Below are 25,306 nucleotides of genomic sequence, written 5' to 3'. Positions count from 1 at the left end.
ATCACAGCGGCCCCTGAGGTGCGTACTATTATTATTTTCCCTTTTAGAGATGGGGAAACTCAGACCAAGAAGTTAAGCAACTGGCTCAGGGTCATGCCCTCAAGGGCTCAAACTCAGGCATTTAGGCTCCAAAGTTCACCCTCCCCCTGCTGAGCTGTGGTAAAAGTACCCTCCTCAGAGGGTGTTCATGAAGGTAAAATGACATCATGCACGCAAAGCCCTCAAAACAGAGCCTGGCCCATAGGAGGTGCCCAGTGAACACTAGTAATTATTATTATGCACTCGTCATTCAAAAAATATTAATGGAGGGTGCACTCAGTGTCAGGCTCCGTTCTAGGAGCTGGGCATACATCTGTGAACAAGACAAAGATTTCTGCCCTGGTGGGGCTTCATCATGGCCATCATCACTGCCATCATGATTATCACCATCATGATCATCACTGCCATCATCACCCTGATCATCTTCATCACCATCATCTCCATCATCACCATTATCATCAGCAGCATCATTACAATAGTCATTACCATGACCTTCATGACCATCATCATCACCATCATTACAATTGTCATTACCATGATCTTCATGACCATCATCATCACCATCATCACCATCATCATCTCCATCATTGGTATCATTAGCATGATGATCACCATCATCACCACCATTATCATCACCATCACAATCATTATCATCACTTTCATCATTACCATCACATTACCATCAGGATAGGCATCACCATGATCTTCATTACCACCACCACCATCATGGTCACCTTCATCACCACCACCATCATCGTCATCACCATCATCACTTTCATCCTCACCATCACCATCACCATTCTCATCTTCACCATCATAATCACCATCACACTCATCACCACTATCACCGTCGTCCTCACCATCCTCACCACCTCACATGGTGCCTGTTGTTTTCACAAACAGATCAATCTTGTGATTCCACCTCCACTCGTCCCCCAGAAACATCATTCACATTTTGTTTTTAATTAGATACTTTGGTTTTCCTATTTTGGTTTGGGAGCGTCTTAAGTCCCTCAGACCCCAGATAAGGTCACACATCTCCCCGCAGAGGCCTCTCTTCCTCCTCTGGGGTAGTAGTGGTTGGTGCAGGTGTGCTGGGGGGCCAGGCCACCTCTGCCAGTCTCTTTACAACCTCACCCAGCTGCCCCAGACCCTGGGCAGCCTCCACCAGCTGGGTCAACCCCAGTCCCAGGGCTTGGCGCTCCTGCTGGTCCCGCTCCAGGGCCTGTGTCAGCCTCTGAAGCTGGCTACCCACATCCCTCACAGCAGCCACCAGCTCTACCAGGGCAGGCGGATCACAGGCCATGACCCTTACAGGTGGCACTGGGGCTTCACATGGGCCAAGGGGGCCTGGGCTCTGACCAGGAGTTGGCCCTAGGGTGAGGCGGTCAGGGGGAGGTTGATCCGAGGGGGGGGCCATAGGGGACAGGTGGAGGTCAGGGGTCGCAGTGGGGTCGGAGGCTGAGTGTGGAGTCTGGGTAGGTGGAGAGGTTACTTTGGGGCTCTGGCTTGTGGGTGGTGTGAAGTTCTCAGTGGACAGCGTGTCTATGCTCGGGGCTGGAGAGGGCCTGCAGGGGCTGGACTCTGTTGCTGGAGAGGGCTCTAGGCTCCACATCTGGGATGTGGAGGGGTGAGGGGCCCCCGTGAAGGTCAACCGGGGGTGTGGGCTGGGCTTGACTGTTGGTGCTGAAGAGGGAAAGGGAAGTTCTGTTCCCAAGGAAGTTAGAAAGGACTTGGCAGTGACCATAGGGGTTGAGGTGGGGTGAGGAGTCATGGTGGGGTAAGCAGTAGTGGTGAGGTGAGGGGTCGTGGCAGGGTGAGGGGTTGTGATGGGTTGAGCACTGGTGATGGGAGGAGGGGTCGTGGTGGGGTGAGGGGTTGTGGTGGGGTGAGGGGTTGTGATGGGGTGAGCAGTGATGGGAGGAGGGGCTGTGGTGGGGTGAGGGGTTGAGGTAGAGTGAGGGGTGGGGGTGGGGTAAGGGGTGGCAGTGGGGTGAGAGGTCAGGGTGGGATACGGGGTTGTGGTGGGGTGAGAGGTCATGGTGGGGTAAGGGGTTGTGGTGGGTTGAGGGGTCGTGGTGGGGTGAGGGATCGTGGTGGGGTGTGGGGTTGTGATTGGGTAAGGGGATGTGATGGGTTGAGCAGTGGTGATGGGAGGAGGGGTCGTGGTGGGGTGAGGGGTTGAGGTAGAGTGAGGGGTGGGGGTGGGGTAAGGGGTGGCAGTGGGGTGAGAGGTCATGGTGGGATAAGGGGTTGTGGTGGGGTGAGAGGTCGTGGTGGGGTGAGAGGTCTTGGAGTGAGGGGTCGTGGTGGGGTAAAGGGTGGTAGTGGGGTGAGAGATCGTGGTAGGGTGAGAGGTCATGGTGGAGTGAGGGATGGTAGTGGGGTGAGGGCTTGTGGAAGGGTCTGGGAAACTAGAAGGTTCTGGAGTTGTTCTGGGGTATGGAGATGTGTCCCAGCCTGGGGTTGTGTCAGACTCCGGCGTCAGCTCTGAGGTAGGGGAAAGGCGGGTCACCACCGCCGGTGCAGAGGGGTCAGAGGTCAGTTCTTTGGGCATGGTGGATGGTGGAGTGGGTGAAACCCCAGGGGTCAGCGCTGGAAACACGGTGGCATCAGGGGTGGACAAGGTAAGGCCAGGGGTTGTCAAGGTGCGGTGAGAGTTCGTCCAGGAGGCCGGGTCTGGGCTGGGCGGCAAAGTGGCGGGAGGGTCAGAGGTCACCTCCGGCGTTGAAGCTGCTGTGGGGATGAGCTGCGGCGCGGAGTCAGAGGTCAGGACAGGGCCCGGGGGCCCCGGCGAGGCGGAGGGAGCTGGGGAAGTGGTGGGGGGCGCAGTCCTGGCCGCTGTGGGCCGCAGCCGTCGCTCGGGCCACGGTTTCCTCAGTGAACCTGTTGGAGGAAAGACGGCCGGCGGAGGTCAGTCTGCTCCGCCCACCCCGCGGCATGGTCCGCCTTCCAGGGGTGGGCCGACCAATGGGCAGGCAGAAAGCATCGTGACGTCATGGGTCGCCGGCAGACTTCATCCGCCCTAGTGCCCCACCTCCACGCCTCCTCCGATGTCTCCAGGCGCCACCTGGCGTCCTCCCCTCTGGGAGATGCGGAGATGGGCAGGCAGGGGGGAGGGGGGATGTGGATGGGTACCTGGGATGCAAGAGGGGGCCGAAGGGCAGAGATGGGATGAAGGGAGATAAAGAGGGGGAGGGGAGTGGGAGACGGTGCATAGCATGAGGGGGAATCTGAAGGGTAATCTCAGTAATCAAGACAAATCTCTTTACGCCATACTTTTAAACAATCAAAATTAATGCAAAAGATCTACAATGCACAAAAAGTCAAAATTTTAAAGACAGGATCCGACCTACCTCACTGGAATCCCCCCTAAAATTGGCTCTGTCAGATCCTGGTGAGGTAGGTCAGATCCTGACTTTAGTTAAAATTTTATTTAGTTCATCGTGGATTGTTTTTGCATTCATTTGTTTTTTAACCTATGGTATTAAGATCTTATTTATCTTCATTACTAAGTGTTTGGAATGCCCCCAAATTTTAGGCCCGAGTAAAGTGAGAAGGCTTACCCTCTTCCAGGCCCTGCTTCCAGGTAAATGTGAATTTTAAGCTCTTTTTACAGATGAGAGAAATCAGGCCAAGAGGGTAAGTAACTTGCCCAAGGTCACACACAGTTTGAAAGTTGCAGGGACAAGCTCTGAACCCAAGTCCTTTACATACAGAGTCTAGGCCATTAAGTATCACTTTCTCAGTCATGGAAATGTTCTGTGCTGTCCAGTATGGTAGCCACTGGTCACCTGTGGCTTCTGAGCACTTGAAATGTAGCTAGTTCAACTAAGGAATGAATGTTTCCTTTTTCAATTTTTTTTTTTTTTACCTTTGAATGGATTTCTTTTTTTAAATTTTTTAAATTGAAGTATAGTTGATTTACAATGTTGTGTTAGTTTCAGGTGTACAGCAGAGTGATTCAGATATATACATATACACACACACATATATACATATTCTGTTTCAGACTCTTTTCCCTTATAGATTATTACAAAATATTGAGTATACTTCCATGTGCTATACAGTAGGTCCTCCTTTTTCAAAGTTTTGATTCACTTAAATTTAAATAGCCACCTGTGTCAGTAGCTACCATATTGAACAGCACAGCTCAACAGAATTCCACTTTTCTGCAGCGTCTTTGAGGTGCATCGTGTCCCCCTGCAGGGTCAGAGGAGCAGTTAAGTAAAGGGCTTGGCCTCCAGCCAGGCTGCCTGGATTTAAACCCCAGCTCCATTACTTCCTAGCTGGGTAATCATGGGCAAGTTACTTAACTGCCTTGAATCTCAGTTTCTTCCCCATTTGTAAACCATGGATGATCCACGTACCTCCCTTGTAGAGTAATCATGAGGATTCAGAGAGATCATGTGTGTGCAGAGCACTTACACAATGCCTAGCACATGATAAGCATTCTCATGATTATTTATACTGACATAGTCATTGATGTCTGTGCCTCAATTTCTCTTATCTGTGAAATGGGAACAATTATAGCACTTACATCACTCATGTAGGGCTCATGTGGCTGCTACGAGGATTAACACATATAAATATGTTAAAGAGTAATACATATAAAGTGCATAAAATAGTGCCTGACACATGGTATATTGCTTGATGAATGTTAACTGTTCCTAGTTATTATTTCAAGAATCTCAGCTTAGTTCGATAGTACAGGGACTCAGTAACCTAGAGTGGTATTGATTTTTAATTTTTCAGACCCAAGGTGCAGAGAGCTAAGCTACTCATACCCCACTGTACGTTGTCATTAATAGTCCCTGCAATGTCTTCTCTTGCTCTATCTTACTTTTTCTCCTCTTTAACCCCAATCTCCATCCCCTCGTCCTCTCCCATAGGTACCTCCACTCTAATGTGTTTCACGTATGGCCTTAAACATGATGTGTGATCTTAAACAATACAGAATGCATAGATGTGTTTATGTTAATATATAAGTGTATGTGTATTTTTCTGTTTGTGCTTTTAATTTCTGCAAATAATATTCTGCTGGAAATCTCATTCTGTTTGACCTTCCCCTCAGTATTATGTTTTTCATACCTATCCATGTTGCTGTGTATATAGCTCGTCATTGCTTTAGCTATTGCATAGAATTCCATCATGTATAACCATTGCATTTCTCTTCTTTGTTACCCTACTGTTGGACACTTAACTTGCCTCCAATTCCCTAATACATCCTCACACATATTCCCTTACAAGCCTGTGCAAGAATTTCTCTGGAATATAGATCTAGGAGCAGGATTGCTGGGTGATAACGTATAATCATATTTAATTTCACTAAACACCAGTAGCTTGTGTTTATCGAATTGCTATAGCCAGTGGGGATGCCTGTCTCCCCACACCCTCACCTATACTTGGTATTATCTACCTTTCAAATTTTTTTCCATGCTCATCATTGTTTTAATTTGAATTTTCTGATTCATGATGAATGTGAGCACTTCTAGACATACTCGTTGGGCATTTGGGCTTCCTCCTCTGCAAATCACCTGTTTGTATCTTTTGCCCATTCTCTTATAGGATTTCCTGTCATTTTCTTATCTGTCAGAGTGACTTACACGGTATAGCTTAGGGTTTCTCACCCTTGGCACTGTTGACATCTGGGGCTGGATGATTCTTTGCTGTGGGGGATACCTTGCGCACCACAGGATGTATAACAACATCCCTGGCCTCTACCCACCAGGTACCAGTAGCCTCCCTGCTCCCAGTCATGACAACCCAAAATGGCTTCGGATGTTGCCAGTTGCCCCCAGTTGAAGACCACTGGTATAGATAATAACCCCTTGTCTCAGGATATATTTCTGCCTGGTCTTTCTAGGGTGAGAGTTGGGTCACCATGGGGAAATCTGGAGTCCACCTCTCCATCCCACCACACAAACACCCTGGTCCCCTCACCCCAGCCACATGCCTCACCTGTATCCCCACGGACCCTTGGAGCTAGAGAGGGATGGCCTGGGCTCCTGGTGGTGCCAGCAGTGCCAGGGGGTCCAGGTATGCCTGCGGTGGGGGTCCCCTTGGCTGGGACCTCTCCTGAAGGTGTGTCCCACGTCCAAGAAGGCTCATAACCATCCTCGCCACCTTGAGAGATATGGGGAGAACCGAGTAATAACAGTGTTGTGAAGATTTCTTTCCAAGACGCTGGGTGTTAGGAGGACTCCATCAAGAATACAAATTGAAGCTGTCTTCCTGTTACAATGTCAGCCCACCAAGTGCAGGCATACTCCCTGGGTCTGTGTGTACTCAAAATGTGCTCTAAGATATGGCCACATTCTCATTCATGATCCATTAGTGTGTGATCGATTCGATTTTTTAATTAAAATATACATCGAAAAAAAGGAAGCAGCATTGCAGAGTTACAACCCTTGTGAGACCCAATCACATCCCTTCCCTTCGTCAGAGAAGCCTTTAGTTCATAGTTCCCAATCATGCGTTTACACCTTAGCTATACAGGTGGGACTCCCTAATGCTATATTGTTTCCACATGTGTTAGCTTCCTACAACTAGAAAGACTGCACATACACATATATACAGCAAACACCTTCTCACAGCCTGCTTTTTGGCTGCGTTCCTTCCTAGCTGGCTGAGCAAGTCACTTCACTTCTCCACGACTCTGTTTCCTCACCTGTACGATGGGTATCGTGACGGCACCTACTCCATGGGGTCGCAGGGCTGGCAAGTGATCAGCTGCCCTTTCAGTTAAATGCATAGAACTCTAGTTCCTTCTTTTTTTTAACCGTGTGTAATATTCTATCGTATGAACACACAGCTGCCGATTTATCTGCGCTCCTGTGGACGGGCGGTTCGGTGGTGGCCAGTGTTTCGCTGCGGTGGATTCTTCATGAGCGAGACTTGCTCAACACCTATTTGTGGGACTGCCGTGCGGAAGGCATCGCTCTAGATGTTGTCAAACTGCCCACCTTTAGCCCCTCATCCTTGCCGCTGACAGACATTTTAAATTTTTGGCAATCTCATGGGGAGCTGGTGGGCAAAGAAGCTGCAGTTTCGCTACAGATGACCAAACTGAAGCCCAGAGAGGGCAAGGAATTTTCCTAAGGTCACGCAACGAAGAAGCAGCACTGGGTTTCAGACCCAGCAGGTCTGTCTGCTTCCGAGCGAGGACCTCTTCCCTCTAGGGGTAGATCTCCTGGGTCTCACCTCACTCCTTCCCTGGTGAGCTTTTATTTAGAATTTGATTCCAAGGCCACTCCCTGCTTCCCCTTGAGGAGGTTACACCCTGCTCTATGCTTCCTGGGTTCTTCAGAGCTAATTCTATCATAGGCTTCTGCCCAGTCTCCGTGGCTGGAGTGGTTATGAGTGTGAATTCTGCAGTTTGAATCCAAGCTCTGCCCTTTGCTGTCCTGACCTCTCTGGACCTCAATTTCCCTACCTATAAAATGGGGATAAGGATATACTCATCTCATAATGTTCCACGTGGAGGAGGTGAGTTAAACCATGGTATGCACTGTGGGGAATTCCCTGGTGGTCCAGTGGTTAGGACTCCACACTTTCACTGCAGGGGGCATGGGTCCGATCCCTGGTCGGGGAGCTAAGATCCCACATGCCACACGATGCGGCCAAAAAAAACAAACAACCATGGGATGCACTTAGATGGTGCCTGGCACACGGAGATTATTCAATGAATATCAGCTATTATTGATGCTCTTATTACCACGCAACCTCTAAATGTAATCTGGCATTTAATCTCGGATGCCCTCCCCTCTGTGCAGCCATGACATACAGCGATATCCCGAGTCCATGAGTCATTCCACCTCCCCACTGGGTGTGGAAACTCCATTAGACATGGCTGTCCATCTGCATAGCCTCATCCATTCCCACAGCTGCAAATTCCCTCCTCCCAGGCGCTCCTTGGAGCTCCAGGATTGCATATCTCATGTCTCCACTTGGGTGTGTCAAACGCATCACTAATGGAGCTCTTAATATTCCCACTCTGGATCCTGTGCACCCACCCCGCAGTGTTCCCTGGTTCAGTAAAAGGCGGGTCCCCATCCCCTACCTCCCTCTCTCCCCTCAACCCTCGCACCCAACGCATCACTCGAACCCACCAGCTCAACCCCAGGAATGTAGCATGAACACCTGCACTTCTCTCAGTCTCCACTGCCACCCTGGTTGAGGCCACCGTCACATCTGCATGGACCTTCTGGTCTCCCTGCATGCACTCTTACACCTACATCCACCCCCCTGCGGCATCCTGAGCGACTGCTTTGAAAATACACATGTGGGGGGCTTCCCTGGCGGTCCAGTGGTTAGGACTTTGAGCTTCCACTGCAGGGGGCACGGGTTTGATCCCTGGTCGGAGAACAAAGATCCCACATGCCACAAGGCGCGCCCGCCCACCCCCCCAAAAAAGAAAGAAAATACACATGTGATCACGTCCTCCATAACTTAAAGTGCTTAAAACGCCAAGGGTTTCTGCACATAGAATAAAACCCAGACACTGGCCTCATCCCTGATCACTCTCCCCCTGCCTGGCTCACTCCACTCCCGCCAGGCCAGCATCCTTGCCGGTCTCCCAAGGTCCCACCACAGGGCCTTTGCACATGCTGCTCCCTCTGTCTGGAAGGCTCCTTTAGCTCCCTCCAGGCTCCCCATCACAGCAGACGTCTTTACAATGTACCACAGACCTCACCTCCTGCCATCATCCCCATCAACCACTTCACTTCCGCCCCAATGACCTTGCTGCTGTTTCTTGAACCAGCTAAGCACACCCCCACCTCAGAGCCTTTGCATGTGCTGTCCGCTCTCTATAGAACACTCTCCAACCAGATGTTTGCATGGCTTCCCCCCTCTCCTTCTTGAGGCTGTCACTTAAATGGCACTTTCTTAGTAAGCCATCTCTTGATCATCCTATTTTAAATTACAACACTTAGCCCTCCCCTCCCCCTCCCTTGCTGTGCTCATCACTGCTGTGTTCCCAGGGGTTAGTACTCATGCCTGCCACACAGCAAACATTTCAGACACGAATTAATGTCTGCGTCTCCAAATTCCATCATCCAGGAAGCCTCAAGAAATTTTGCTTCAGTGAAATGGAAAGTGAGAATTCAATCTTCATAAGTTTCCAGCTTCGTCTCCTGTACACTCTCTCTAGACTTACACAGCAGTCTCTCACTGGTTCATTCATTCATTCATTCAACAAGTATGTAAAAAGTCTCTACTAAGTCTCTACAACACAGATCCCGTGGTAGACAGAATAACGCTCCCCAAAGATGTCCAAGCCCTAATCCCCAGAACCTGTGAATATGTTACCTTTCCTGGCAAAAGGGACTTTGCAGATATGATTATGGGTCCAGAACTTGAAATGAAGAGATTATCCTATATTAATCCAAGCGGACCCAATCTAATCACACAAATCCTTAAAATGAGAGAATCTATCCCAGCTGTAGTGACAAAGATGTAAAGACAAAAGAAGGACCAGAGAGATAGATGCAACATTGCTGGCTTTGAAAATGGAGGAAGGGGCCATGCGCTAAGGAATGGAGGGGCCTCTAGAAGCTAGAAAAGGCATGGGAACGATCCTCCCCTCGAGCCTCAGAAGGAACACAGCCCTGCTGACACTTTGATTCTAGCCAGTGATACCCAGGTAGGACTTCTGACCTCCAGACCTGCAAAATAATAAACTTGTGTTGTCTAAGCCCCTAATGTGTGGCGGTGTTGTGGCAACAATAGAAACTGACATAGCCAAACACAAGACAGCTATAAGTCTAGCAGAGACGACATGGCCCAAACAGGCAATGCAATTTTCTCAACTCCAGCCTCTGCTCCTCTGAGAATCCCCTTCCTCCTGGTATCTGCTGGTGAAAATGACACCATCTCTTCTGCGAGGTCTTTCCCAATCGCTCTACTGGAAATAATCACTCCGTCCCTGGGATCCTGCAGCTGTTGGTCATTTACGGTAAATAACTCTTAACAACCAATGTTTTGCGGTTTTAAATGATTTCACACACATTTTGCTCATTGGATTGGGACCTGAGGTCACCCAGCTCGTTGTTCTAATCCCAGCGCAGCCACAGCTGGAACCCAGCGAGCTGAACTCCAGAATTCACTCTTGCAATGACTTCAGTTATTCCAGAATCTTTTCCAATCCAACGAGCAAACTGTGCACGAAATCGTTTAAAATGGATCTCAATAATGGCTCCTGAGTTAAAGTTTAATTTCTCTGAGCCTCATTTTTCCCCCACCTGAAACACAGGGGCAACACCAGGACCTATGTCACCCAGTTGGAATCATGCGTGCCTGGCACAGTGAGCTCTCCTTGACTCTTTCCAGGGACCTTGGAGCTCCGGTTTTCGTTTTTTCCGGAGGAAGAAACTGAGGTTCAAAGAAGCAGTCATTTTTTTCAAGGCCACCTTGCTAACGAGGATAGGAATTCCTGTCTGTCGTTTCCCCTCTCCCCACGCCACCCCGCACCTCCCTCCAAGTCTTCCCATTACTAAGGTTGTACACGTGACTCCTGAGATTTCCATCGCGCAATTCCTAGTTCTGTATGTGTTTGTGCCTCGCGCCCAGCATCTGACCTCTCTGCCACGAGGGGGCGCTAAGGGATAGGGAAGGTGGCGCCGAGCTGCAGAGAACAAAGGCTCAGAAATCCTGGCCACACTGTACCGAGGAGCATCACCTCTGGAAACTGAGCCCTAACTAACAGCTCGGGGGCCCCCCACCCGAAATCTCCGTACCTCCAACGCCTGCTCCGCGCCCCCCCTACCCTCCCCGCCGGCACGCCACCAGACCGAGGCAGACGGCAAACGATGGGCTCACCCGACTCTTCACCCGCTTTTATTGCCGCGGCGTGGGCCAACCGGCCAATCAGGAGACGCATCGCGCCTGTGACGTCACACGGCGCGGGGCGATTGAAGTCTGCCCTGCCAACCCCTCCATCCGAGACCCCGCCCCTCTCGCAGAGGCCCTCGGAGTGCGCATGCGTGTTGAGCGTGTGAAAAAGGCGGGAAAAGGCGCGAGGGGCGGGGTCCTGCGGTGAGGGAGCAGAAGCGGCCACACCTGGGGGGAGAGGGCGGCCGTCGCGGGGGGACGGGGTCGGGAGAGCCGGGGGAAGAAGCCGCCACGCGGGAAATGGTAGGATGGAGAGTCCGCGAGAAGGATGAGGAGACGGAGAAAAAGCTGAGGGGAGAACCGACCCTGGGTGGGGGGAGGTTGAGTGGGAAACGGAGCGGAGGGCGCGGCGGTGAGAGTGAAAGAAAAAGGAAGACTCAGAGGGGAAAGAAAGAGAAACTGGCCGCGAAAAGCAGGGAGAAACAGGGGTGACGGGGTGTGGACTTGGAGAAAAAATGGGAAAGATGGTGAGAGAGGCTGACGAGGCATAGAGACGAGGAGGGGCAGAGAAAGAGAAAGAAAAAAGAGACACGGAGCTGAAAAGATAAACCGACCGTGAAAAATAGAGAAACGGAGACGATGAGCGTGAGAAACTGAAAATGTAAATAAAAAGAGGAGGACACAGGAGAAAAGATGAAGAGAAGCTGGCCATGAAGTACAGTGAGAAATAGGTACGGGTTGGGGGTGGGGGAGTGAGAAATGGAAAATGAAAGAAAAAAGAGCCAGACGCAGAGGGGAAAAGATAAAGAGAAGCTGACTGTGGGAAAACAAAGAGAGAAATAGAAATGATGGGAGTATGAACTTGATAAGGAAAGAAAAGAAATTAGAAAGGTGATGAGAAAGAAAGGGCCGGTGAAAAAAAAAGTGAGATGAGGAGGGTGAGAAATTGAAAGGGAAAAGAGAGAGGGAAAAATAAATAAATAAAAATTTAAAAATGAAATAAAAAAGTAAAATTCCTTTGGGACTTCCCTGGCGGCTCTGGTGGTTACGACTCCGCGCTTCCACTGCAGGGGGCACGGGTTCATCCCTAGTCAGGGAACTAAGATTGCGTGTGCCACACGGGCGAGGCCGAAAAAAGAGAGAGAGAATGTGCGAAAGAGGAGCAGAGGGCGATCAAGAGAGACCCTGAGCAGGGATGGGACAGAGATCTCACACACACACACAGAGGAAGGTAGAGAAACGGGCAACATCTGAGGGGGGTCAAGGCCCCGGGGGTCAAGGTCAAGGCCCTTGGCAGCAGAGATGGAAGGAGGGAAGCAGGCGACAGCGAGCCAGAGGCGGAGGGGCAGAGGGGGACAGAGCTGAGGGGCTGGAGGCTGCTCCCACTGGCCAGAGGAAGGGGGTCAGGCTCAGGACAGAACCCTCGACCTGGATGTCCCCACCCCGCCTCTGAGCCACAGCCCGACCCTGACCAGAGCGTGAGCTGGGAGAACAGGTTTGAGGGGCTGGGGTGGGGAGACAACGCGGTGACAGGGTGGGCCTCGGCTGTGAGGTCTGGGGGGACTTCCGTCGAGGCTCTGGGCTCCCAAGGCCCCGCTTGGCTTGCAGGAGGACTGCGGGCCGGGGCTTCGCTGAGCCTGGTCGGAGTCTCCGCGAATCACACCGCAGGGGGTGGGGATGGGGTCTCCTTTAGGCTCTGGGGGACAATGCTACTGCCCAGTCCAAGAAGGGAATGTTCTTAGGGTCTCTGGAGCCGAGGAAGACCTGTCTGGGGTCTCTGAGACCCAGGCCAGCTCAATTAGAGCTGGACGCCCGGCAGGGAGGTGAACAGAGGTTTATGGAGGCCCCCTCCCCACCCCGGCCATGCCCCTCACCTGTGCTTGGCAGGCGCCTCGTCGCTGGGGAGGGGGCCCCTGGGCTCCCAGCGGTGCCCCAGGAGAGAGTGTGTGCAGGCGCCGCTGCAGCGGTGGTCCCCTTGGCCAGGTCCTCTCCTGAGGTGGGGTCCCAGGTCCAGGGGGGATAGTCTTCCTCGTCTGCATAGCCTTGGGAGAAATTGGGGAAGGGGAGAGCCCCGACCCATCTCAGAGGTCCTTGCCATGGCTCCGAAGTCCCCTTCCCGAATCTCCCGGAGTGACTCTGGGTCCCCACCCCCATGCCACCCGGACTCCTTGGCCACTGACCCCCCGCCCCCCGCCGTACCAGTGCAGGTGAGCCCCACGTCCTCCTCGTGGTCGCAGTTGTGCTGTCCCCACGCCCTAGCGGGGCAGTCACTCAGCGAGGCCTCACTTCCCTTGCAGCCCACGTCATCCAGCCAGATGGGCCCAGTGCCAGGGCCGTAGTGGGTTTTGCCCACTCGGGGCCGAACCCTTCCGCAGCCCAGCTCCCAGCAGGCCACCATGCCATCCCGCAGGTCCCAGCTGTCATCACACACTGTCCCCCAGCGTCCAGCGTGCCACACCTCCAGCCGTCCGGCACACCGGTTGGGCCCATCAGCCAGACGAACCCGGAACAGGCCTGCGGTAGACAGCCCAGATCAGGAGGGGTCAGCAGGGGTTAGGAGGGGTCCCTCACCCTCTGCGTTCCTTCCTCTCACCTGATGCCCCAGTGGGGGAGGGGGCTGGGTCTTTGGAGGACTCTGGAGTACCTACTCCTGGGATCTCGGCCAATGGCTCCATGGTGGCCTCAGAGGTCATTTCTCGGGGACCCTGGGTAGTCGGTGTTGCCAGGGTCTTAGAGGTCTGTTCCCGGGGGGCCCGGGGAGTCCGCCTTTCGGTGGTGTGTGAGGTCAGCCTGTGAGGGGCCTCCGTGGTCAGCGTGGTGGTAAGCTTGGAGGTCGGTCTTTGGGAGGCCTCAGTGGTCGGAGTGGTGGTGGTCAGTGAGGTCAGTTCTGGGGGACTCTGGGTGCCCGTGGCCCTGGAGTACTTAGTGGTTGATATCACGGGGGGCTGAGTGGTCGGTCTCTTTGCGTTTTTGGTCACCCACTTCTTTGTGCTTTTGGGCATCTTCCCTGGGGCCTTGGTGGTGGTTTTCTCAGGAATGCTGGGGGTCCGCCTCGCAGAGGGCTTGGTGGCCAGCTCCCCCGGGAGCCAGGCATCCGGGTCTCTACCCAGGCCAGGGATCCAGCTCCAACTGAAGGGGTCTGAGATGGAGTCCAGGCCGGGGGTCCCTGGCAGACAGAAGGGGAGGACAGGGGAGACAGCAGACACCGTGATTGTCCGACCAGGCCCCTCCTTCTCTCTCATCTCCCCCTACAGACAACCACTAAGTTCCCATGCATTCATTCACATCATAGATGTTTACAAAGCATCTCCTACGAGCCAGGCCCTGTGCCAGACCCAGGGCATACGGTGGCCAGCCACACCCGGCACCATCCCGCCTCTGGGCACTTACAATCATGATGTGACTGCCCCCCTTCACCCCCTCACACTGACCCATCCTCTCCATCTGCCCAGCCACTGCCTGGCTTCCTGTACCCTCTGACTGGTCTTTCCCCACACCCCGTGCCCAGCTCTCACCGCCCCACCGGGTGGTACCAGGTCACCGCCCAGCTCAAAACCCTTCTGTGGCTCCCGTGGCCCTCAGGAGGGGAGGGAAAGGGGAAAGTGCCTTAGCTTCAGGCAGAATGGTTGACTCCATCCTCCCAGCTGCCACGGCTCACCTTACATCTTTCTGATAAGCACAGGGAAGGCGGCAGACACCATGGGCGATGCCAAGGGTTACTGATGCAGGACAAGGGTTAATCTTGTCCAAAGAAAGGTTTGGCCCTTTGCCCCTGGCTGCCGGGGGGAACCTCCAAGCCCTTTCAACGTCCTGCCTGGTAAGAGTGTGTTGTTTCCCTGTGGGGCCAGAGCCACCCAAATCATCTCTGCTAACAATGTGACTTACGGGCCGCCAGTGGGCCACCAGCCACATCTCATGACTGAGCTCCTATAAACACTTTGACGCCAAGGCTGGGAGATCGTCCCTGGTTGGCAATACTTCACATGTGTTGTCGTGCATCGTTGCTGGGAGAATTAAGTGAGGAAGCTCCACAAGGGTCTCTCCTGGACCCAGCCCCACATGTCTCTTCCCTCAACTGACTTTTTAAATTTTTGGCTGCGTTGGGTCTTCGTTGCGGCGCTCGGGCTTTCTCTAGTTGCGGCGAGCGGGAGCTACTCTTCGTTGCAGTGCGCGGGCTTCTTATTGCGGTGGCTTCTCTTCTGGCGGAGCACGGGCTGTAGGCGTGCGGGCTTCAGTAGTTGTGGCTTGCAGGCTCAGTAGTTGTGGAGCGCGGGCTTAGCTGCTCCGCAGCATGTGGGATCGTCCCGGACCAGGGATTGAACCCGTGTCCCCTGCATTGGCAGGCGGATTCCTAACCACTGTGCCACCAGGGAAGTCCTGATATGGACCATTTAAAAAGTCTTTATTGAATTTGTTACAACATTGCTTCTGTTTTATGTTTTGGTTTTTTGGCTGCGAGGCATGTGGGATCTTAGCTCCACAACCAGGGATTGAACCTGCTCCCTCTGCAATGGAAGGCGAAGTCTTAACCACTGGACCGCGAAACAGCTTCTCTGATTGTTGTGAATCCTTCTAGAAAACTATGGAACCCGAGGGTGGTCTTGGGGACCTCCCAAATGATAATGTGTCACACGGGTTTGCAGCGATTTGTCGGGGCGTCTTTTCTCACAGTGAACGGTGAGCCTCAAAGGCCAGGGTCGCGTTCGCTGCATTCCGAGGACCCAACACCTAGCTCAGCGTCTGGCGCTGGATAAATAACGGCAAATGAATGAACACGGGCCAAGCCTGAGTCTACTTCAACTGGCCCTCCCGTCACACGGGCTTCTCGCCATCTCCCGGTGCCCCATGCCTGCTTCCTTTCCTCTTCCTTTTCAGCTTCCCTCTAGGTGGGAGACTTCCTTGATTCTTGGCGGGAAGAAGAGGAGGAAGAATCCCAGCTGTGCCGCTTAGTTGCCGTGTAACCTCTCTGTGCCTCAGCGTCTTCATCAGTAAAATGGGCATAACATCCACCAATTTGGACGTATCGTGAGATGTGAATACGGTCACGGGCGGGGGCTTAGGAGGTGGGCGCTCAATCGATGTTAGTGCCAATGTTAGTTCCCGTTCCCTCCTCCAGGAAGCCCTCCCGGAGCCAGCGAATGGCCAGGGCCTCCTTACCAGTGCAGGTAACTCCAACGTCCTCGTTGTGAGCACAATTGTGCTTCCCCCAGGGAGCGGCAGGGCAGTCAGCGAGGGAAGCTTCGGTCCCCACACACCTCACGTCGTCCAGCCAGATGGGGCCAGCGCCCCAGCCGAAGCGGCCAGCAGCAGGGTCTGGCTGCTGAGGTCCACCGCAGCCCAGCTCCCGGCAGACCACAGCCGAGTCCCGCAGGTCCCAGCTGTCGTCACACACGGTCCCCCAGCGCCCACCGTGCCACACCTCCAGCCGGCCTGAGCACCTGCTGGGCCCGGCCACCAGGCGCAGCTGGGGGGACCCTGGGGTGGGAGAGACCCAAAGAATTCGAGTCAGACCTTCCTCCACCTTCGCTCCATCTTCCTTCCATTCATCCACCCTTCCTTCCCAGCAGCAAGTGTTCATCCAGGCCTGTGCCGTGCCATCGTCTGCATCAGGCACAGGAATAAAGAGTCAGGGATAGGGAATTCCCTGGCGGTCCAGTGGTTAGGACTCCGTGCTTTCACTGCCGAGGCCCGGGTTCAATCCCTGGTTGGGGAACTAAGATCCCACAAGCCTCGCGGCACATCAAAAAAAAAAAAAAAAAAAAAAAGTCAGGGATACAGGGTGGTTCCTTGGAAAGCTCAACTCAGAATTGCCATATGATCCAGAAATCCCACTCCTAGGGATATACCCAAAATAAGGTGAAAATGGGCATTCAGTCAGATACCTGTATGCAAACATTCACAGCAGCATTATTCACAATAGCAATAATGTGGAAACAACCCAAGTGTCCATCAATGGACAAATGGATAAGCAAAATGTCGTCCATCCATACGATGGAATACTATTCAGCCGTTACAAAGAAAGAAATTCTGACACACACCACAATGTGGATGAACTTGGAGAACATTATTCTCCGTGAAGTAAGCCAGACACAAAAGGTCAAATACCATACGATTCCATTTACATACAGTGCCTGGTTGGCAAATTCAGAGAGACAGAAAATCAAATGGTGTGTGCCAGGGGCTGGGGAGATGGGGGGGAGGGTAGTGAGTGTTTAATGGGTCTGGGGTGTCTGTCTGGGATGATGAAAAAGTTCTGGAGATGGTGGTGGTGATGGCTGACAACATTATGAGTGTATTTTTTACGACTAAACTATATGCTTTAAAATGGTTAAAATGGGACTTCCCTGGCAGTCCAATAGTTAGGACTCTGCGCTTCCACTGCAGGGGGCGCAGATTTGATCCCTGGTCGGGGAAGTAAGATTCGCATGCCGTGCGGCACAGCCAGAAAAACAAAAAATTGTTAAAATGGTCAATTTTCTGTTGTGTATATTTTACCATAATTTTTAAAAAATAAAGAAAGTGGGCTCTGGAACAAATTGCCTTCATTTGAGTCCTGGCTTTCTGACTTTTTAGCTGCGCGGCCTCATTTGTAATGTGGAAACCAGACGGTACCTACCCTGCGAGTGGCTGGGAGTTTTACCTGAGGAAGGGGCTTGGAACAGCACTGGTCACGTGAGCCAGTCAGAGCTGAGTCTATGGCAGTTGTTATCATTATTATTATTATTATTCAGAAAAAGCGGAAGCAGTCCTCAGCTAATAGTGATCAAGTTCCCACTTTTTCAGCCTTTGGCAACCTTGAGGAGATGGCTGTATTAATCATGGCTTTTTATTTGCTGTACCTGATGCTTTGACATCTGGAGGGATTGCTGATTCCCAGAGACGGGAAACCACTGGAGTGTGCCTTTCATATGAAACCAATCCACCCAGAGCCCTCACCCACCACCTCCTGTCAGGCTCACACACCCTGGCCACCATCCACCTGCCCCATCTCCCCAGGGCCAGTACCCAACAAGGGGCAGCCCCTAAGCTCCAGAACCCACTGAAATGATGCAAACCAGCCGATCCTGAGTCATCTCACCCTGCCTTATCCATTCCTCCCCATGAAGCCACACTCAAGGCTTTGCCCACCGTCACCCCTCGCTCCCTCTGCCTCCTGCTGGACCCTGGTGCTTCCCATGTGGCCCTGCGTCGTGTGCGAGCTGTGCCCCCTCCTCTTGGGAATTGTGAGAAACCAACTATCTCTGCAATGACAGTGGTCTCACCTGTTGGCCGCACCACACAGCATGTGGGATCTTAGTTCCCCAACCAGGGATCAACCCGTGCCCCCTGCAGTGGAAGCGCAGAGTCTTAACCACTGGATCACCAGGGAAGTCCCTAAAGCCTGTATTTTAAAACAACATCACTGATCTAGTTCTTTCGATATTTGTGAGAAGGAGGCGGCCTTGTGAGTTTCAAGACAGCCGGAGCAGAGCATTGAACCAGGCAGGGGCCTTCTGAGTGTGGGCTCTGTCTCCTCCCCTCCACCCTTCCCTTTCCCCGAGACAGTCTGAGCAGGGAAGGAGAGCACCTAGGGGCTGTGGGGAGTGGCGGAGGGGCAGGAAACAGAAGCCAAACCCCTACTCAGCGACAAAAAAGAACAAAATAATGTTATTTGCAGCAACACGGATGGACCTAGAGATTGTCATACTGAGTGAAATAAGTCACACATAGAAAGACAAATATCAGATGATATCACTTATATGTGGAATCTAAAAAAAAGGGGGGTATAAATGAACTTATTTACAAAACAGAAGTAGAGTCACGGATGTAGAAAACAAACTTATGGTTATCAGAGGATAAGGGGAAGGAATAAACTGGGAGATTGGGATTGACATATACACACTACTATATATAAAAGAGGTAACTAATAAGGACCTACTGTCTAGCACAAGGAACTCTACTCAATACCTGCAATGGCCTACATGGCAAAGAATCTTAAAAAAAAAAAAAAAAAAAAGCAGCAGCAGCAGCTAAGCCCCACATTTGGGGTGGGGGGAGCAGGAGGGACTCACCAGCTTCCGGCCCAGGCTCCTGAGGGGCAGTAGGGGAAGCGGGCGGAGGTGAAATGCCTGCTATCCGCGGGGCCTGGCTCACCGTGGGGGGTGGAGGCCTGGATGCAGCCTCTCTGGGCCTGGAGCTGTTGCTGCCCACCGCGGCGGGGGCCGTGGGAGGGACATATCCCAGAGGCATACCTGGGGCGTGAGAGGGAAGAGGTGACCACCACCTGCTGTGCTGCAGGCGGTTCCCCACACGTGCCATCCCAGGACCCCTGACGGAGAATGAGGTTTCACGATGAGCAAGACATGGGGCAGGTGGGCAGTCTGGACGGAGGGAGTGCGGGGCCATGGGGTACACCTCAGGAAGACACACAAGGCCCCCCAGTTCTCACCCCTCCCTCGAGGCCCCCCTCCCTGGCCTCTCTCCCAGGGCCCCCTCACCGTCACACACGGCCCCAGCGTCCTCACGGTGATGACAGTCATGCTGGCCCCAGGGCCGCGCCGGGCAGAAGCGCAAGGCCGTCTCGTTTCCCCGACAGCGAAGATCGTCCAGGAGGATGGGTCCAGCCCCCTCCCCGAAGAAGGCGCCTCCAGGGGCAGCCAGTGCGCCCCCACAGCCCAGCTCGCGGCAGGCCACAGCGGCGTCCCGTAGGTCCCAGGCATCGTCACACACGGACCCCCAGCGCCCGCTGTGCCACACCTCCAGGCGGCCCGCGCACCCGTGGGGGCCGTCTGCCAGACGCAGCCTGGGGGCTGGGCCTGGACGTGGGGAGAGGGAGGAGAACAGAGAGACGGGAAACTGTGATGGATGAGCAGCTTTAGGCCACGCACGCAGGAAACTGTAATGGACAAGCAGGTACTAAGGTATGCACGCAGGTGACTAGGATGGAGGTGCAGGTACAGGCCACGTGCTCAGGTGACTAGGATGGATGAGCAGGTACAGGCCATGTACTCAGGTGACTAGGATGGATGAGCAGGTACAGGCCACCTGCTCAGGTGACTAGGATGGATGAACAGGTATAAGCCACCTGCTCAGGTGACTAGGATGGATGAGCAAGTACAGGCTATGTGTGGTGTCCTGCTTCACGCCCAAGATGGGGCTGGAAAGCAGCCATTCCATCTTCAGTTTGCAAGTGAGGAAAAGACTCTGAGCTGGGAAGTCGCTCTCCAAGAGTCCAACTCTGGTCTATCCACTGCCCCCCATGTCCCTGCCTCCCCAGGGACGAGCCCTGGGGTCGCCGGCCCTGATGCCCTCCACCCACCTCCCCAAGCAGGTCCCCACTCCCCAGCTGCCTTCTCCAGCCTGTAAAGCAGGGCTTCTCAGCCTTAGCGCCCCTGACACGGGGGTCAGGTCGTTCTCTGCTGTGAGGGGCCGTCCTGTGCGCAGTAGGATGTCCAGCAGCATCCCTGGGCTCCACCCCCCAGATGCCGGCAGCACCCCCAGTGCCCCACACAGTCATGACAACCAGAAATGTCTCCATGTCATCCGGGGAGTGGGGTTGAGAACCACTAGTCTAGATGTTAACCTCTTGTTGGTTTGGGGGTACATTTCTGTTGGGTCTTTGTGGGGTGAGAGTTGGGTCACCTCTGGGGAGTGTGGAGTCCATCTCTCTAGCCTGCAGTCTGTGTCTAGAGAAAAGGACAGACCAGAGAGGGTGAGATACTCCTGCCTGCATCACCCAGCTGTGAGTGACGAGCTCCCTCACGGGGCTGCCCTGAGGAGCAGAGATGTTGGTAAGACACCAAGCTCCCGGGCCCCTCAATGGGGTTCACTTCTTCTCCCCAACGACTTCTTCTCCCACTGGAGACTCAACTCACCTCCTGGGAACTGGGCTTCAGAGGCCCCATTTCTGCCCCCACGTGCTTCCCACGGAGGCGCCACCGTCACTGCCCCTGGTCCACCAATCTGTGCCCCGACCTGTGTCCCCTTGGTCTCCATCCCCACCACACCCTACACGCTAGATACCCAGATCCACCCGTGCGGCAGGACAGACCCGGCAGTCAAGTTCTGGGTCATTTGCTTTACATCTCTGAGCCTCTGTCCTGCATCCATGAAGGGTGGGGCGAGGACATCCACCCGGGAGGCCAGGCAGGTGGGGGTGAGGCCCGGAGCAGGCTCCCAGCTTCCTCTGTAGCTCCCTCTCCCCTTTCCCATCCACCGACGGAAGCATTTCCTGCCCCCTGTGCGGGTAGGCGGGCAGGCTCCTCTAGTCGGCGTGCAGCCCTTGAACTTTCCCACCCCACACTTGTGGGCCACCCCCGCCCTGTGCCCGCTGCGTCCTAAAAGTTAGGAGAGCGAGAACTGGGTCTGTGCCCGGTGTGGATGGGGCTTAATGAGTAAGTGTGGAAAGAAGGAAGGAGGCAGAGAGAGAAGAGGGAAAGGAGGAAGGGAGTGAGGAAGGGAGGGAGGGGGGAGGGAAGGGGATTGGAGCGCTCCTTGAAGCTGTGACCTCGGCGCGCGGGGAGGGGGCGTGGCCCTGGGGGAGGGGTCTGGGGAGGCGGGCACGTACCGGTGCAGACCAGTCCTGCGTCCTCGCTGTGGTCGCAGTTGCTCCGGCCCCAGGGGCTTCGGGGACAGTCCCGCAGCGCCTGCTCCCCGCCTCCGCACCCCACGTCGTCCATCCACACGGGCCCTGCGCCCGGGCCGAACCGGGCCCCGCCGGGGGCGGCCAGCGCGCCCCCGCAGCCCAGCTCGCGGCAGGCCACGGTGGCGTCCCGCAGGTCCCAGCCGTCGTCGCACACGGTGCCCCAGCGCCCGCCGTGCCACACCTCCAGGCGGCCGGCGCACCCGTGGGGGCCGGAGACCAGGCGCAGCCGCTCTGGCGGGCGGGCGGGGAGAGGGGCAGTCAGGGGCCTCGTGGGAGGCAGCTGGGGATACGCGGATTCAAGCCGCGGGGGGGTCAGTGGCCTGAGATGGGCCTGCCAGCCGGCTGTTACGGGGAGAGCCAGGATCTGAGCAGGCCAAGGTCCTGGGTCCCGGGAGTGGACACCCGGGTCTCCTGACCGGGTGGGGAGCCTGGGCCTGACTGTGAATCCCGGGGGATGCAGTGCTCCCCCATACCTGGGGGGGGTCCCCAGTTTGGTCCAGCGGGGCCTAGGGCCTCACCCCGTCCAGATTTGTTGCAGAGGGGAGGCCTGCGCGGACTTACCCTGGCGGGGGGCTCCCGCAGTCAGCAAAGGGGCCCTAGTGGACTTGGCGGGCTTGGGCAGCCGGGGGCTCTTCTTCCGGGAGCCGCTCTGGGGGGTCCCGGCTGGGCGGGGGGCTGGGTGAGGAGACAGCAGGGAGGGAGATCGGCAGCTGCACCTCCTGGGGCCGCAGGTCAGTCCCGAGAGTCCCCAGGGGTCTGAAGGGGGCCTTGGCGGGGGCCCTCGGGATTGTGGAGGAGACGGGCCTCTGTCCCTTCTCCCTCACAGCCGAAGCTGGAGACAGGGCACGTGTGGGGGGGCTCACCAGGCATCACCGGGGCCTCCTCAGAGCCGGGGCTCAGCTCCCCAGACAGCCCCGGCCAGGGGTCCCCATCCAGGACTGAAGGTGAGTCGTCCCAATCCCTGGAGTCCGACACACGCTGACCTTCGGGAGAGCAGCGTGTGGCTGGGCCGCACTGGCTCTGCTTTGTCAGCCCCATCTCAGGCCCGCGGCCCTACCCCCTCCCCTCTTTGCATGGCTGAGCTTTAGCCCACTCACGAGGAACACGCCCAAGCCAGAGAGGTTCCCTATCATCAACTTTTACCCTTGCCTTCGTCTGATACGAAAACAGGAAGGATGCCTTTTGCTGACACAGAGGATTAATGGTCCATGAGGAATAATGGTCATAAGACCCCCTGGGGGGAGGAAAACATGCTTCTCCCTTGGTACTCAGATTCTGTCTCTAGCGTTGGCCCCTTTAAATCTTCCTGCACCCTTTGCGGTGGTGTGAAGCACAGCTGCAAATAAATGGATCACTGCCCGCCAGATCCATCCTGCCTGTATGAGTTCCCCACAGTAAACTCCATAGTTGTACTTTACTGCTTTGTTTATTGGTCTCAAAGTTCCCTCTAAGTTTGGAAGATATTATTCAATATCCCCGCCATGCAATCCCCAGATGCTATAAAGAGGGCAGGCCCTGAGTGAGGCAGGGCTGGGCCCTCCAGGGTAGTGGTAAGTCCTGGCTTTGCAGGGGGTGTCAGGGGTGGGGTGTCTGGACTTCTGGATTCTCAGAGTTACTGGGCTGAGGACTTGGGTCCCTGGGTCGTCTCTGAAGCAATGTCCCTTGGAGGGGGTCGAGGGCCCCTTACCTGCACAGACGACGCCTGCGTCCTCCTCGTGGGAGCAGATGGGGGCCTTCCAGCCGCGGTGGGGGCAGAGGCCCAGCTGCTGCTCACTGCCCCGGCAGGCCAGCTCGCTCAGCCACACGGGCCCCGCGCCCTCCCCGAAGAAGGCGCCTCCGGGGGCGGCCAGCGCGCCCCCGCAGCCCAGCTCGCGGCAGGCCACAGCGGCGTCCCTCAAGTCCCAGCCGTCGTCGCACACGGTGCCCCAGCGCCCGCCGTGCCATACCTCCAGGCGGCCCGCGCACCCGTGGGGGCCATCGGCCAGACGCAGCCGCTCTGGGGAGGACAGAGGAAAGGCTGTGATGTCCTGGAGACCCTGGGGCCAGGGGGAGGGTACGGGCTGGGGGCTGTCCTGCAGGGCATCACCGGGAGGCCAGTGTCCTGGCTGCTAACGGGGAGCCCAACTCCTGGGTACCCAGGGGAGCAGTGGTGCCCCGTAGGAAGCAGGAGGCCGTCGCCCAGGTGGTCCTGGGGGAAGTGGTGCCCGAGGTCACAGGCGGACGGGGGCGACCAGGGTCCCATTGGAGGGTGAGGCTGGGCACGGGGTGGGCCTGCAGCTGAGCGAGGCCAGATGGAAGAAGTGTTTGGGGCCACTTACCAACAGCCTGGATCCCCATCAGAGCCACTGGAAGGGAGGTTGGAGGGGTGGACAGAGTGAGGCCTCATGCCTCTGAACCAGAAACCCCGCCGATGGGAAGCAGGACTCTGGGTTGAGGGCCTGGCGAGGCTCAGGTCCTTGAGGTGGGCGGGGCCCCAGATGCCTCAGGTCAGGGCAGGCGCCCAGGCCCTTTGCACTCCCCCAGGGGCCTGGCTAAAGGTCAAATGATGGGTGACCCCCCACAGGATCAGGGCTGGTGGGGCAGGGGGAGTGGGGGTAGGAGGTAGGTCCCTGGGGCTCCTAAGAGGGTAGGACGGGGGCGCCAGAGGCTGGGTCCCTGGGGGATCAGGCAAAGGAGGGCCAGATGTCCTGTATCCCCCAAGCAACAGGGACGAGGCCCCGGAAGTCTGAGGCTCTCCAGTGGGTGAGCTCAGGGGTCAGAGGGTGGGGCCCAGGCCCCTGAGTCCCCGAGGAGAAGGGTCACTCACCGAGGAGGCAGGCCAAGACCCTCATGTTTGCAGAGTCCGGGCAGGGATGGGGTGAACGGGGAGAGGAGCAGGAGAGGGGAGGAGCTAGCGGCCACCGGAGGGAGGGAGGGAGGGAGGGAGGCTCCTGCCAGAGGCGCCCGGGACCCAGGGAGGAGAAGGCAGGGGCTGGACGCTCTGCCAGGAGGAAGAGAGGCTGCCGAGGAGGCAGCAGGGGACAGGAGGGGGGGCGGGGAGGGGGCTGGCCGGCGGCTGAGGCCTGGGGAGGAGGGCGGTGGCAGGCAGGAGGGAGGGTGTCCAACTGCAAACACCCACTTGGGAGCCGGCCTGGGGGCGGCAGGCTGCAGGGAAGCATCCAGGCAGGGGTGTACGTTGGGGGACAGGGGTGCATGGGTGGGGTGCCCACCCATCTGCCTCCTCTCTTGTCCAGCCAGGGAAGCGTGCTGGGACCAGAGGGCATCAAGGGTGGATTCACATCAGATGCCGGGGTTGGGGACCTGGCACAACTGGGGCTCCCGGTGCAGCAAGAGGGCTTGCAGCCAGACACCAGGAAGAACTTCCTGGATTGGGAAAAGAGATGGAGAAACTCCTCTCTCCATCCCCCCCCCACCCCCCACCGGTGGATCTGCGCGCAAAAGTCCCCAGCCTCCTGTCTGAGGGAGCCGTGGTTGAACTTGCGTGTCTCCCGAGGAAGCTGGGGTCAGGGGTTGGGGGACCAAGGGTCAAGGCTTGGGTGGGGGAGGGCCACCACACACACACACACACACACACACTCTCTCTCTCTCTCTCTCTCTCTCTCTCTCTCTGCACTAAGCAGCTGTGAGGCGGAAAAACTTCGGTAATGGGGAGCGTGAGTCAGAGGGTTGGCAGGGAGCGGGGCTGCCTTGAGCTCATTGCCTCCCCTGCCCCCAGTCCAGCACCCCCGCCGCCAACAATTAATATCAACCTCGGGGAAGGAGGAGCCAGACGGAAGGGGGGCTTTGGAGACAGACTGGAAAAGGCATCAG

At 55.6% G+C, this 25,306-nt stretch overlaps 1 protein-coding gene across 3 annotated transcripts; it reads right to left on the bottom strand.

Annotated features, from left to right (window-relative positions):
• Positions 1 to 994: 994 nt before the first annotated feature.
• On the bottom strand, positions 995 to 24,751 carry SSC5D (scavenger receptor cysteine rich family member with 5 domains). 3 transcript variants are annotated; one of them, XM_061173433.1, is made up of 14 exons: positions 24,303 to 24,751; positions 23,815 to 23,841; positions 23,184 to 23,492; positions 22,360 to 22,479; positions 22,058 to 22,171; positions 21,419 to 21,727; positions 19,350 to 19,667; positions 18,924 to 19,103; positions 16,030 to 16,347; positions 13,466 to 14,038; positions 13,072 to 13,386; positions 12,747 to 12,914; positions 6,001 to 6,165; positions 995 to 2,925 (listed from the first exon to the last, which is right to left on the bottom strand). In XM_061173433.1, the coding sequence occupies exons 1-14, from the start codon at positions 24,688 to 24,690 to the stop codon at positions 1,070 to 1,072; spliced, it is 5,160 nt and encodes a 1,719-aa protein (XP_061029416.1). In that variant the 5' UTR covers positions 24,691 to 24,751; the 3' UTR covers positions 995 to 1,069. The 3 variants fall into 3 exon arrangements, with proteins under 3 accessions (XP_061029416.1, XP_061029418.1, XP_061029417.1); XM_061173435.1 differs by lacking the exon at positions 6,001 to 6,165; XM_061173434.1 differs by lacking the exon at positions 22,360 to 22,479.
• Positions 24,752 to 25,306: the final 555 nt, after the last annotated feature.

This window comes from Eubalaena glacialis, chromosome 18, assembly GCF_028564815.1.
Source record: "Eubalaena glacialis isolate mEubGla1 chromosome 18, mEubGla1.1.hap2.+ XY, whole genome shotgun sequence".
Classification (NCBI taxonomy): domain Eukaryota; kingdom Metazoa; phylum Chordata; class Mammalia; order Artiodactyla; family Balaenidae; genus Eubalaena; species Eubalaena glacialis.
This window is presented reverse-complemented; position numbering and strand designations above follow the sequence as displayed.